The sequence below is a fragment of the Coregonus lavaretus genome, assembly GCF_964263955.1.
Source record: "Coregonus lavaretus genome assembly, chromosome: 25".
In the NCBI taxonomy this organism is placed as follows: Eukaryota; Metazoa; Chordata; class Actinopteri; order Salmoniformes; family Salmonidae; genus Coregonus; species Coregonus lavaretus.
Window position 1 is genome coordinate 42,100,548 of NC_140012.1, and position 13,842 is coordinate 42,114,389.

General features: G+C 46.6%; 1 protein-coding gene across 1 annotated transcript in view; it reads left to right on the forward strand.

Moving 5' to 3' along the window:
* Window positions 1-13,394, forward strand: part of LOC311100870 (histone acetyltransferase KAT6B-like) — a 40,136-nt gene extending 26,742 nt beyond the window's left edge. Inside the window, exons 8-12 of the mRNA XM_084141867.1 lie at window positions 11-242; window positions 3,737-3,896; window positions 6,287-6,538; window positions 7,809-8,085; window positions 8,218-13,394. Coding sequence (XP_083997993.1) covers window positions 11-242; window positions 3,737-3,896; window positions 6,287-6,538; window positions 7,809-8,085; window positions 8,218-11,924 — 4,628 coding nt within the window. The 3' untranslated portion in view covers window positions 11,925-13,394. The remainder of the gene's footprint in view (window positions 1-10; window positions 243-3,736; window positions 3,897-6,286; window positions 6,539-7,808; window positions 8,086-8,217) is intronic.
* The last annotated feature ends 448 nt before the right edge of the window (window positions 13,395-13,842 follow it).

Consider the following 13,842-nt stretch of genomic DNA (forward strand, 5'->3'; position numbering starts at 1 on the left):
TCTGTTTCAGGTTACCTTCTCACGAGGCAGGAAGGACAAGCTGGCTCCCCAGAGAAGCCTCTGTCAGATCTGGGTCGCTTATCCTACCTGGCATATTGGAAAAGTGTCATGGTGGAGTACCTCTATAAGCATCCAGATAAACACATCAGCATTAAAGGAATAAGCAGAGCCACTGGGATGTGTCCACATGACATTGCTGCTACTCTCCAGAACCTCCGCATGATTGACAGACAGGACGGCAGGTCAGTCTTAACTCACACAGTCGCTCTGTGTGTGTGTGTGTGTGTGTGTGTGTGTGTGTGTGTGTGTGTGTGTGTGTGTGTGTGTGTGTGTCTGTGTGTGTGTGTGTGTGTGTGTGTGTGTGTGTGTGTGTGTGTGTGTGTGTGTACATGCGTGCGTGTGTGTGTGTACATGTGCGTGTGCGCGTGTGCGTGTGCGTGTGTGTGTGTACATGCGTGCGTGTTCCCTCCTTCCTGACATCCAGGCTACTGGGTGTTTTGAACATGTTATCCATTAATGCAGCAGAATGTTGAGTCAGGTTAAGTGACAGACTGACAGAAGAGCCCCTGCTGCTATTCCATCCTGAGAATCCTCTTTCAGCTTTATTAACTTACACTACGCCATGCATCATGTGGATTCATTCTTATACAGATGGTCTTTTTGTTATTGGTTTACTGTTTAAGCACTTTGACAGTACTCACTGACAATTGCTAATGTAAAAAGGGCTTTATAAAAATATTTGATTGTTTGATTAATTGCTGTATGATTTCTGTCTAGGTATGTAGTGATCAGAACGGATTGATTGATTGATCTTGTTGATTATTGCTCTCTAGGTTTGTTGTGATCAGAATATATTCAGTGTTTCCCCTATATTCATTTAGCAGAGGCGGGCCACTCCAGATTATATGATTTTAAATAAATCTATTAAATACATTTTAAAGAATCGGGATGGTAAAACCTTTTCAGTGTAAACTTAAACGATTAAAAACAGATATAAATTATGTGGAAAAGATAAATATATTTTTTAATAAGATCATCTTTGAGAACTAACAATCACCAAAATTAAAAACTACAGTCGGGGAGATAAGAACATGACATCAGTCATGGCAAAATGTGTAGAATTGCAGGTAATTAGCTTTAAAACTAGTGCTTAGCGATTAGTACTTTTTGCGGTCGTTTCGGTTCTCCAAACCGTTCGGACGCTACAGACGATTTTGTGAGAAGACCGATCTTCGGGATGTTTCATGGTCTGACAACTCTGTCACCTTTCACCTTTCACCTTTCACCTTTCACCTTTCACCGCAGATTCAAAAGTGCAACATGCGGTGGATTGAGATGCTTGCAAAAGTATTAACCCCCCCCTTGGCATTTTTCCTATTTTGTTGCCTTACAACCTGGAATTAAAATTGATTTTTTGGGGGGTTTGTATCATTTGATTTACACAACATGCCTACCACTTTGAAGATGCAAAATATGTTTAATTGTGAAACAAACAAGAAATAAGACCAAAAAAAACAGAACTTGAGCGTGCATAACTATTCACCCCCTCCAAAGTCAATACTTTGTAGAGCTACCTTTTGCAGCAATTACAGCTGCAAGTCTCTTGGGGTATGTCTCTATAAGCTTGGCACATCTAGCCACTGGGACTTTTGCCCATTCTTCAAGGCAAAACTGCTCCAGCTCCTTCAAGTTGGATGGGTTCCGCTGGTGTACAGCAATCTTTAAGTCATACCACAGATTCTCAATTGGATTGAGGTCTGGGCTTTGACTAGGCCATTCCAAGACATTTGCTTAGGGTTTCTTTAAAGTCTCACTGCCTCCTTCTCACAAATGATCCCAAAAAAATAAAAAATAAATAAAGTTGGTTCAACACAGTGGTGGGTCATTTTGACCCTAGGACAACGGGAGGGTTAAAGTAGTCAAAAGTGTGATATTTGGTCCCATATTCCTAGCGCGCAATGATTACATCAAGCTTGTGACTCTACAGATTTGTTGGATGCATTTGTTTGTTTTGGTTGAGTTTCAGATTATTTTTTGCCCAATAGAAATGAATGGTAAATAATGTATTGTGTCATTTTGGAGTCACATTTATTGTAAATAAGAATATAATATGTTCCTAAACACTTTTACATTAATGTGGATGCTACCATGATTACGGATAATCCTGAATGAATCGTGAGAAAGTTACTGACGCACAAATATCATACCCCCTCCCAAAAAAATGCTAACCTCCCTTGTTATTGTAATGGAGAGAGGTTAGCATGTCCTGGGGGTATGATATTTGTGCGTATGTACAGTGCATTCGGAAAGTATAACCCATAATGACAAAGCAAAAACAGCTTTTTAGAAATGTTTGCTAATTTAGAAGACAAAAAACAGAAATGTTACATTTACGTAAGTATTCAGACCCTTTACTCAATACTTTGTTGAATAACCTTTGACAGCAATTACAGCCTTGAGTTTTCTTGGGTATGACGCTACAAGCTTGGCACACCTGTATTTGGGGAGTTTCTCCCATTCTTCTCTGCAGATCCTCTCAAGCTCTGTCAGGTTGGATGGGGAGTGTCGCTGCACAGCTATTTTCAGGTCTCTCCAGAGATGTTAGATCGGGTTCAAGTCCAGGCTCTGGCTGGGCAGGGGCGCATGGGTGGGCCTGGGAGGGCATAGGCCCACCCACTTGGGAGCCATGCCCACCCATGGCTGTGCCCCTGCCTAGTAATGTGAAATATATAGTTTAGGGACTAATTTATTTATTTAAATTGACTGATTTTCTTATGAACTGTAACTCAGCAGAATCTTAGAAATTGTTGCATGTTGCGTTTATATTTTTGTTCAGTATAGTTCTAGACTTGATTCCTCCTGTGAATGATTTGAATTCTCTGTAGAGAAACGGTGCTTTGGGCTCACATAAAAAAATTGAACTAAATGGAATTCAAGTAATTAAACCGGAGTCTGTGAATTAGTTGTTTAATAACCCCCCCCAAAAAAAACGACATGTCGGTTAATCGCTCAGCGCTATTTAAAACTGCAAATCTTCTCTCAGCCCCATGGCAAAATGTATAGAATTACAGGAAATTAGCTTTAACTGCCTGAAGTTGATGTCCATGCCCCCGCGGAAAATCAATTAGCATAATAAAAAAATCCCCATATAACTCTGTCCCACTTATGTCGCACTTCCGCATCTGAGGGGAAAGGTGACGGAGCTAGGGCAATGTTAGTCAGACCATGAGACATCCCGAAAAATCTGTTTGTCACAGAACCAGCTGTAGCGTCCGAACGGTTTATTATGACCCCTCTGTGTAAAGGTGAGACTTTCACGAACTCGTACAGGCCTCACAAGACGTGTCTGAAAGTCCCCCGGTACCAGTTAAAAAACATTAATGGAAGTATATATGGAGACTGTTTAGTGACGACAATAAGGGGTTAAATATATGTAAACAAACAAATGTTTCCTGATCTTTTTTATATTTCTCACATATAGAACAGACACTTGAGAACAAACTTCCTTTTTTTTTTGGAGGGGAGAAAATATCTGTTATCCATGTAGGGAATCTGTTATCCATGTAGGGAATCTGTTATCCATGTAGGGAATCTGTTATCCATGTAGGGAATCTGTTATCCATGTAGGGAATCTGTTATCCATGTAGGGAATTTATTGATCTTGTTGATTATTACTCTAGGATTTCGGTGATCAAAATATATTGATTGATCTTGTTTCTGATTTGCTCTTTTCTAGGTTTGTGGTGATCCGAAGAGAGCGGTTGATCCAGAGACACATGGCGAAGCTGCGAGCCAGCCCCAGGCTGAACCAGGTGGACCGTGACGCCCTGCACTGGACCCCAGCTGTGGCCCTCAACTCTGTCCTGTCTGAGGAGGAGAGAGAGGCTGAGATGGATGTAAGTCTCTCACACACACACACACACACAGTGTTATTCAACTTTCGTCCTGGAGAGCCAATGGGTATGCAGATTTTTTGTTCCAGCCCATCACTAAACACACCCGAGTCAAATAATCAACTTCAGTCTGGACTCTAGATCATGATTAGGTAAATCAGGTGTGTTTTTGTGCTGGGCTGGTACAAAAGCCTGCACACACAGTAGCTAGCTCTCCAGGACCTCTGCTGTAGTGTTATAGACTTGGTATGTGTCAGTGTCTTCAGCCGAGGCTGTGTGATCTTTCAACACACCCACAGTCTGTTAAATGTATTGTTTGGTTAGCTTTAAGAGTTCAAACCAAGGCCAGTAATGGGCAAAGCATGTTCACTGTCACTAGGAATTTAATGTGGTGCAAAATTGCCCCAAATCAGTTCACTACATAATTAATAGTACTAAATATGCCATGAAATGCAATCTCTCCATGGTTGCTTAACAGCGAACGCTTCCTCTGCTTTGACATGCACGCACGCACACACAAACAAACATCCAATCAACAAGAAGAGGCAGTCTAGTCTCGTTATCATGAGAACCTGTGGTGATTCAAATGTCATGATGTTAATTCAAATTGTGTGTGTTCAAGTTGTATTTGTCACATGTACCAGTACAGCGAAATGCTTAACTTACCCTACCCAACAGTGCAGCATTCAATATCAAAAAAGTATCACTAATAATACAATAAAAATAAAAACATGAGAAATCAGAAATAAGAGGGGGAGCTGTACACTGAGTGTACAAAACATTAGGAACACCTTCCTAATATTGATCATCCCCTTTTGCCCTCAGAACAGCCTCAATTCGTCGGGGAATGGACTCTACAAGGTGTCAAGCGTTCCACAGGGATGCTGGCCTATTTTGCTCCAATGCTTCCCACAGTTGTGTCAAGTTGGCTGGATGTCCTTTGGGTGGTGGACCATTCTTGAGACACACGGGAAACTGTTGAGCGTGAAAAACCCAGCAGCGTTGCAGTTCTTGACACAAACCGGTGCGCCTGGCACCTACTACCGTACCCCGTTCAAAGGCACTTAAATATTTTGTCTTGCCCATTCACCCTCTGAATGGCACACATACACAATCCATGTCTCAACTGTCTCGAAGCTTAAAAATAATTTTTTAACGTGTCTCCTCCCCTTCATCTACACTGATTTGAAGTGGATTTAACAAGTGACATCAATAAGGGATCATAGTTTTCACCTGGTCAGTCTGTCATGGAAAGAGCAGGTGTTCCTAATGTTTTGTACACTCACTGTATACAGGGTAAATGTTCAATGTGCAGGGATACTGGAGTATTTGAGGTAGATATGTACATGTAGGCAGGCATTAGGAGAAAGTGACTGGTAGCAGGATTAATAATAATAATAATAATAATAATAATAATAATAGTAAACAGTGTAGATAAATTGTGTGTGTCAAATAATCAACGAATAATGTGCTGTGGAGACTTGTGGAGCAGGCAGACTGACCCTTGTGCTATAGTCAGTGGTCATGGTTAGAGCAGGCAGACTGACCCTTGTGCTATAGTCAGTGGTCATGGTTAAAGCAGGCAGACTGACCCTTGTGCTATAGTCAGTGATCATGGTTAAAGCAGCCAGACTGACCCTTGTGCTGTAGTTAGTGGTCATGGTTAAAGCAGCCAGACTGACCCTTGTGCTATAGTCAGTGATCATGGTTAAAGCAGCCAGACTGACCCTTGTGCTATAGTCAGTGGTCATGGTTAGAGCAGGCAGACTGACCCTTGTGCTATAGTCAGTGGTCATGGTTAAAGCAAGCAGGCAGACTGACCCTTGCGTCTGTTTATTTCCCCATCAGCCTACGGATTAGGATGTTGAGCTCACTGCCTGCCTGTGTTTCTCAGAGATATTATTATTATTATTATTATTGTCAATTTGTGTTTCTCAGAGATTTTTTTTATTTATTTCACCTTTATTTAACCAGGTAAGCCATTTGAGAACAAGTTCTCATTTACAACTGCGACCTGGCCAAGATAAAGCAAAGCAGTGCGATAAAAACAACAACACAGAGTTACATATGGGGTAAAACAAAACATAAAGTCAAAAATACAACAGAAAATATATATACAGTGTGTGCAAATGTAGCAAGTTATGGAGGTAAGGCAATACATAGGCCATAGTGCAAAATAATTACAATTAGTATTAACACTGGAATGATAGATGTGCAAAAGATGATGTGCAAATAGAGATACTGGGGTACAAATGAGCAAAATAAATAACAATATGGGGATGAGGTAGTTGTGTGGGCTAATTTCAGATGGGTTGTGTACAGGTGCAGTGATCGGTAAGGTGCTCTGAGAGATGATGATAATGATAATGTTTGTCGATCTGTGTTCATTTCAGGCTGAGCGACTGAAGGAGCAGGCTAGTTGTTGGGAGAAGGAGGAGAGAGAGGTGGCCTACCTGATGACTCACCCTCGTCCTCCCACTAAGGTCTACAGTAAGAACCCCTACAGAACCCACCAGCGTCGCCACACCGCCGGAGAACAAGGCTTGCACGTCTCTGAGGAGTGTAGTGAGGATGATGAAGATGATTCTGATTGGTCGCTGCCTATCCTAACGAATGCCCACGCCGTACTTGGAGTCAAGAGAAAGGTGAGAGCTAGAAATGAGTTATTTGTCACATTGCCTCATTGCAGGGTCAGGTGAATGCTGTTGTCCTGTGGGATTGGCTGGTTGGAGTCTTTACATAGTGATGGAAAAAGAAATAAATACATTGAATGTTATGCAATAGTTTCATAATTAGATTGTTTTCAATCATTATATATTGTGACTTAGTTTGTAGACAACACATCTTAACATACTAAGACAGAGGGATGTGGTAAATGCTCTTGACTGCAATGAAAGGTTCACTGGGTTCTTCATATCACGTTGACCCTCCTTTCGGACCTCACAGTACAGCAGATATACAGTTGTGATTTCCTCTGGCGCTGTGGAGACCGTTGTGCGGCAGGCAGACTAAACCGTGTTCTGTAGTCAGTGGTCATGGCTCATTTTTAAACCCCTCCATGGTTGTTTTCACATCTGCGTTGTCTATAGACCACTGCCCCCTTGTGGCGAAGATAATATTCCACCAGATTGTGGTCTAGAACAGTGTTTCCCAACTCTGGTCCTCCAGGACCCCCAACAGTACACATTATCGTTGTATCCCTGGACAAAACACACCTCATTTAACTCATTGAGGGTTTGATGATTAGTTGACCAGTTGAATCAGGTGTGCTTGTACAGTGTTACAATAAAAATGTGTGCTGTTGAGAAACGCTGTTCTAGAAGTTAGGGTCCCTCTCTCTATTTGACACAGCAGTACTATGGACAGCCAGATGATAAGACTGCCTGCTAATGATTGCTGCAGTTAACTAGTGAATTTGTAACAGGATTGATTTCATAGTCTTCCCTGGGTTTAATCCGCTACAACGAAAAGAACATGTCGTGCTTGTTATACTCAGTTAGTGGAAAACAAGATGATATGTAGAATGAGGCCTGTGATCAGAGTTAACTCTGCCAGTCTCATTTGTGGTTCTCTGAACCAGGCAGCCTTCATCGTGTGGGAAAGAGTTGCTCAAGCGTCGAGGCTCACATCGTGTGGTTGGAGCATTTTGCATTCAGAACAAGAGTTTACGACGAGGCCCGGTCCTCCCTGCAGACATTTAACCAGAGTCTTGAGTATCACCCTCTCTGTAGCTAGTAAACTGCAGAAAGAGTTTAGGATTATGTTTAACATGTTATTTGTTTGTCTGTCTTGGAGAGCAGTTGTGCCCAGAAAGTACTTTTTTTAGTCCATTACTAGGATTATTCTTTGTTCAGGAAACCGGCCCTAAAGTTGTATAGAAAAGGTTGTGTTTAACATTTGATCTGTGTGTTCCAGAGAGGGAGAGCTGAGAGAGCTCTGGTCCTCAAGAAGAGAGGTCAGGAGAGGAGATGGATAAGTAGCAGTGTGACAACCGAGACCATCTCGGAGACGACTGAGGTTCTGAACGAACCATTTGACAACTCTGAGGACGAGAGGTCCATGCCCCTGCTGGAGAGGACCTGCAGGGTGGGAGAGACGGAGGAGGAGCTGAGGAAACCAGTAAAGAGATGCAGAGGTCGTCCACGGCTGGAGAAAAACACGTACAGAGACAACCGTGAACACTGGAACGAAGGTAACGCAATCCTTCAGATGTTTTTAAAGCTATATCACTAAGTATACTGACAGTATACATTTTAAAATGTGAACATCATTCGACACCAATTTTCTCAAATCACTAATGACCTTTTCTCTTTCTACATTGTAGGGGCCGGTGTGCTAGTGAAGAAACCGGGCAGACCTCGAGCAGTAAAGCGCAAGAAGGGCTGGCCCAAAGGAGTGAAACGGGGGCCTCCAAAATGGCGGCTGAAGAAGGAGAGGAAGATGGGCTTCAAGCTGAACCTGTACACACCCCCGGAGACGCCGCTGGAGGCCGAGGAGCAGCACATCCAGGCCGAGGAGCCCAAGGAGGAGCTGGACCAGGCCTCTCCCATTATGGAGGCAGGGTCAGAGCCCAGCAGAGGCCTGGCCAGTCGGGAGATAGACAAGGAGCTAGCCTCGAAGCTCTCAGAGCCCCACAGTCCAATAGAGGAAGAGCGCTCCCCTGGGGTGTCTCCAGTGGCTTCTCCCATGGCCTGCTCTCTGGTAGCCTCCCCTGTGACCTCTAGAGCCATCTCCCCCGTGACCTCTAGAGCCGTCTCCCCCGTGACCTCTAGAGCCGTCTCCCCCGTGACCTCTAGAGCCGTCTCCCCCGTGACCTCTAGAGCCGTCTCCCCCGTGACCTCTAGAGCCGTCTCACCCGTGACCTCTAGAGCCGTCTCCCCCGTGACCTCTAGAGCCGTCTCCCCCGTGACCTCTAGAGCCGTCTCCCCCGCGACCTCGAGAGCCGTCTCCCCCGCGACCTCGAGAGCCGTCTCCCCCGCGACCTCGAGAGCCGTCTCCCCCGCGACCTCGAGAGCCGTCTCCCCCGCGACCTCTAGAGCCAGCTCCCCCGCTGGATCCCCCAGTCGTGACAGCAGCCAGGAGACGCCAGAGCCACCAGAGGATGACCCACAGGACAGGGAGCACGGGGCCCCTTCATCCCCGTCTCTGTCTCCATCCAAAGAGCTGGACAACAGCACTGAACGATCAGCCGAGGAGGAGGAGGAGGAGGCCACACACCTGGATGCAGACGGTGAAGACGAGAGTCACGTTGAGTCGACAGCAGAGGCTGAGAAACACCGAGACATGCAGCAGCTGGAGCCAGGGCCTTGTAAAGAGCCTTGTAAAACTGAGGCCTACACCACCCCGGCTTTTTTACATCCAAACCGTGAGGATTCTGAACAACGTCAGGAGGAGGAGTCTGTAGTTGTGGCCTATAGACATGAGAAGGAGCAGCCTGCCAACACTGCAGAAGAGAGAAGTGACCGTATCCAGGAACAGGCACCAACAACCTCAGCAGTAGCAGTAGACTCTGACCACCCCATTGACTCTGAGTCAGAGAGCAGCAGTCAGGAGGCTCCTCACCAGCCACCGCAGACAGAGAGGGCTAGAGAGAGGCTTGGAGTGCTGAGTCCTGCTGTCGTGCTAAGAGACGGAGAGGAGATTGATCCTCCGGTTTACCCTGAGTCTGATGTGGACCAGGAGACGGCACAGGCCGTACAGAGCCTCACCCAGGAGACGGAGCACGACCCAGAGACACTGAGGGATAGCGCCAGCTCGGTGTTCCACCAGGACTATATGGAGAGAGAGACCCAGGAGGCGTGCCGGAGCCTGCAGACTTACACCCACCACGTGGCCCCACAGAGTCCCCCTCACACCCTAACTTCGCTGGACGAAGGCTGCCCCCAGTCGGACCACAGCAGCCCCCTGTCCTCGGCCCACTCCCACCCCAGCCAGTCGGTGCGCTCAGTCAGCAGCCCGGCTGTGTCCATCCTGGAGAGTAGCGGAGGTAGCAGCAGTGGAGGAGGCTACACCCAGATCAGTCCTGACCACGCCTCCATCTCTGTCCCCTCCTCCCTCCACAACATGGCAACCAGCCCCATGATGGACGTGCCATCAGTGTCGGACCACTCGTCCCAGCAGGTTGTGGACAGTGGCTTCAGTGACCTGGGCTCCATCGAGAGCACCACAGAGAACTACGAGAACCCCAGCTCCTACGACTCCACGCTGGGGGGCAGCATCTGCGGCGGGGCCGGGGGTCCCTCTCAGAACAGCTGCTCCTACGGCGCCCTCCCCCCCAGCGGCCTGGCACAGAGCAGCTGTGCCGTCAGCCAGCAAATGGCGGGCGTCAACCCTGGCAGCTGTGGCATGATTCAACAGAATAGCCTGAGCTCCCCGCAGCACTGCAACGTCAAGTCACCACAGGGCTGTGTGGTGGTGGAGAGACCACCGAGTAACAGTCAACACAGTCACAGTCAACACAGTCAACACAGTCACAGCCATACAATCACACACAATCCCCACGGCCATACTAGGCACACTATCACTCCACACGGTCAACACAGCCAGCTAACGCAACACAGCCCGTACACACACCCGCACCCTGCACACAGCCAGCTGACGCAACACAGCCCGTACACACACCCGCACCCTGCACACAGCCAGCTGACGCAACACAGCCCGTACACACACCCGCACCCTGCACACAGCCAGCTACATAGTGTACGTCATAATCAGCTCAGCCAGCACAGTCAACACACCCTTCACAGTCAACACGGCACCAGCCAGCACAGCCGCTGTCAGCAGCAGACCATGCCACAGTGTGTCATGCCCACCAACTTCACAGTACCCATGCAGCTAGCCGACAGCCCAGATTCAGGCAACGCCAACCTGAGCAGCTTCTACGAGAGGATGAACCAGGAGGGCTATAGCAGCGGTCATTACTCCCAGCCCTCGGCCACCTTCAGCCTGGCCAAACTGCAGCAGCTGACCAACACCCTTATGGACCACCCTCACTCTCTGCCTTTCAACCACTCCCACTCAGCCTCTCACCCCCACTCAGCCTCTCACCCCCACTCAGCCTCTCACCCCCACTCAGCCTCTCACCCCCACTCAGCCTCTCACCCCCACTCAGCCTCTCACCCCCACTCAGCCTCTCACCCCCACTCAGCCTCTCACCCCCACTCAGCCTCTCACCCCCACTCAGCCTCTCACCCCCACTCAGCCTCCCACCCCCACTCCCACCCCATCACATCCTATACAAACAGTGCCTCCCTGTCATCTCACTCTCAGCACTCTGGCCTGGTGTCCCAGTCCCCCCACCCCGGAGGCCACCCCCACCCCCACGGGGTCTCTCCTCACCCTGGGGGCTCCCAGGTCCAGGTGCAGGCCACCATGACCCCCCCTCCGCCTTCCTCCCACCCCCTTAGCTCCCCTCAGATGATGCTGCAGCGCAACGACATGGGCATCCCCAACATCACCCCCTCCCAGAGGACTCTACAGGCTCAAATGGCCCCCGGGGGACCCAAGGACCCCACACACATCTCCATGCGCTCCAAGTCAGCAGCCCCTGGTCACTCCCCCCACCAGCAGCAGATGTACAGCCATGCCCACGGGGCCCCCCAGACAGTCACCATGCAGGCCCCCTCGTCCCGGACGCTGGCAGCCGTGCCCAGGGGCATGAACTTGGGCACGGTCAACATCATGCCGGCCCCCTACAACCGCGCTGTGAACATGCCCGCCGCCGCCGCCGCCATCAACCACGCCATGAACGGCTACCGCGTCACCACCCAGAGCGCCGCCATGATGGCGGCCAACGGTGGTTACCACGGCAACGGTCATCAGATGGCTGCGGCCTACATGAACCAGTCACCCGGGGCCCAGTACGCCTCTATGCAGATTGGCATGATGGGAACACAGCCATACACCCAGCAACCCATGCAGGCTCCGCCCCACGGCAATATGATGTACTCTTCAGGTGGTCACCATGGATACATGACCAACACCGGACCCCTGTCCAAGCAGACACTCAAAGGGCCTTTCATCAGACGGTAACCCACGGTTACTAACCTAACCGTTAACTAACAGTTAACGAAACGGTAACTACCGTCAGACTGAATCAATCTGACTGGATGTTTAAATCACACAAATGTGCATTATTAATTATTATTACAATTAGTCCCTGATGCACACATTTGGCCTTTTTGGTTGTTGATAATGTTTTTGTTTGTTTGTTTGTTTGTTGTTATTTTGTTTATAGCTACTTAAAAACCAGCACTTGGAAAGAATGCATAAAGTTTGATCAACAAGCAAACTTTCTACAAAAAGCTACTATCTATCTATGTCAAAGTATTTTTGTTCCTAACAGATGGGAAGCCTTACTTCATAAAGATGAACATTTATTTAATTAGTATTAGTTTCCCTGATCACTCCTTAGGGCAGGCGGAGGTGGGGAGACGGGGGAGACGGGAGAGAGATTTCATCACCGGGAGAGAGAGAGGGCGGAAGGGAGTGAGTGCAGTTGTGTAGCAGCCTCAAACGAAGCCATCAAATGTGCCTGCTACAAACAGACTTAAACTATTGGATATTCCTGCAACCTGTTCAGTGTACCTGTCTAACAGTGCTGACAATTAGTTCGTACTATACTCATGCCTTTTGTATATTTAAATTATTGTACTTATTTTGTAAAGTGACAATTAGCATGCTTCAGTCTCTGGTCTCCATTAGTAACAGTGCATTGAGTAGTACTGTACAGGTGTTGTGCTTAATAGCAAAGACATCTTAAAGACATTTTGGCCTTTATTAGGTTCCCTCGCTTACAAAGGGGGGGAGAAAGAATAAACTATATTTTGTTAATTCTAATAATAATGTAAAAAAGTGTCAACTTCTTTAATCCTGTTCTTCTGTATGTTTGAGAGGTTTTATTGCCGTTTATGTATAGTTCTGAAGTCTTTTGTAACAGATTTCCTTGAGGCAGCTTTCTGTTTTATAATGCAGAAGACTTCTGTCAAGATAAATAAGCGTATTGTTACCCTCACTCTGATTTTAAAACATTTCAAAGAGGTGTACCAATGTCGAAAAATGTTGGGGGGAAAAAAACAACAAAATAAATAAGATCATGATTATTATTAATAATAAAGAAATATAAATTTAGTCCAAAGTTGATATTTTACAATTTCTTTAAAAAGTTACATTTTCATTCCATCTGTAGATTTGTTTTCTATCTTGATAAAATGTTGGATTTATATTTTACAAAGTGTAGGAGAAGAGAGGATGTGAATAGACCAATCTAAGCTAACAGATTGCATGTAAAAAGCAACTTGTACTTGTGTTTTTGTTAATATTGCTCTTTTGTAGCCTTTGTACCTGTACAGAACGGCTGGCAGGGACAGTTACAGGCGGAGACCTGGCTGTGTGCACAAACAATTGGACAGAATGACACTCTTGTATTTATGACTTTTCTCCTTTGTCAGTCACTTATAAATGCTGTACATTTTAGCATAAAATAAATTATGATTGACCATGCACACGATTCTGCTCCTTTGACTTCCGACTGACTGAACTTCAGATTAATTGGGAGTTTTGAAGTTTAAAAAAAAAAAAGTACAACGACAGAAGTCCAAGGCAATGTCCTCTTTATCTCCAATAAAACTTCAGCGTTTAGTTTAAATCTTACATTTTAGAGTACAATTGGAGTACTTGATTCTACAACGGTACTCTACTCCACTGGTTCCCAAACTGTGGGCGACGCCCCAGGAGTCGGCAGGGGGTCATGAACAGTCGACGAGGCGTGCGCATGCGGGATGTTCCCCAATGCTCGAATGGGGGCCGAAAGTTATGGAATCCCTGCTCTACTCTACAATAGTACTCTGCTAATATATATATATAAGTACTCTACAATAGTACTACACACTACTCTAGAACAGTACTCTACAGACTGACTGGCAGTATTTTTGAAGTACTAGGAAACCTA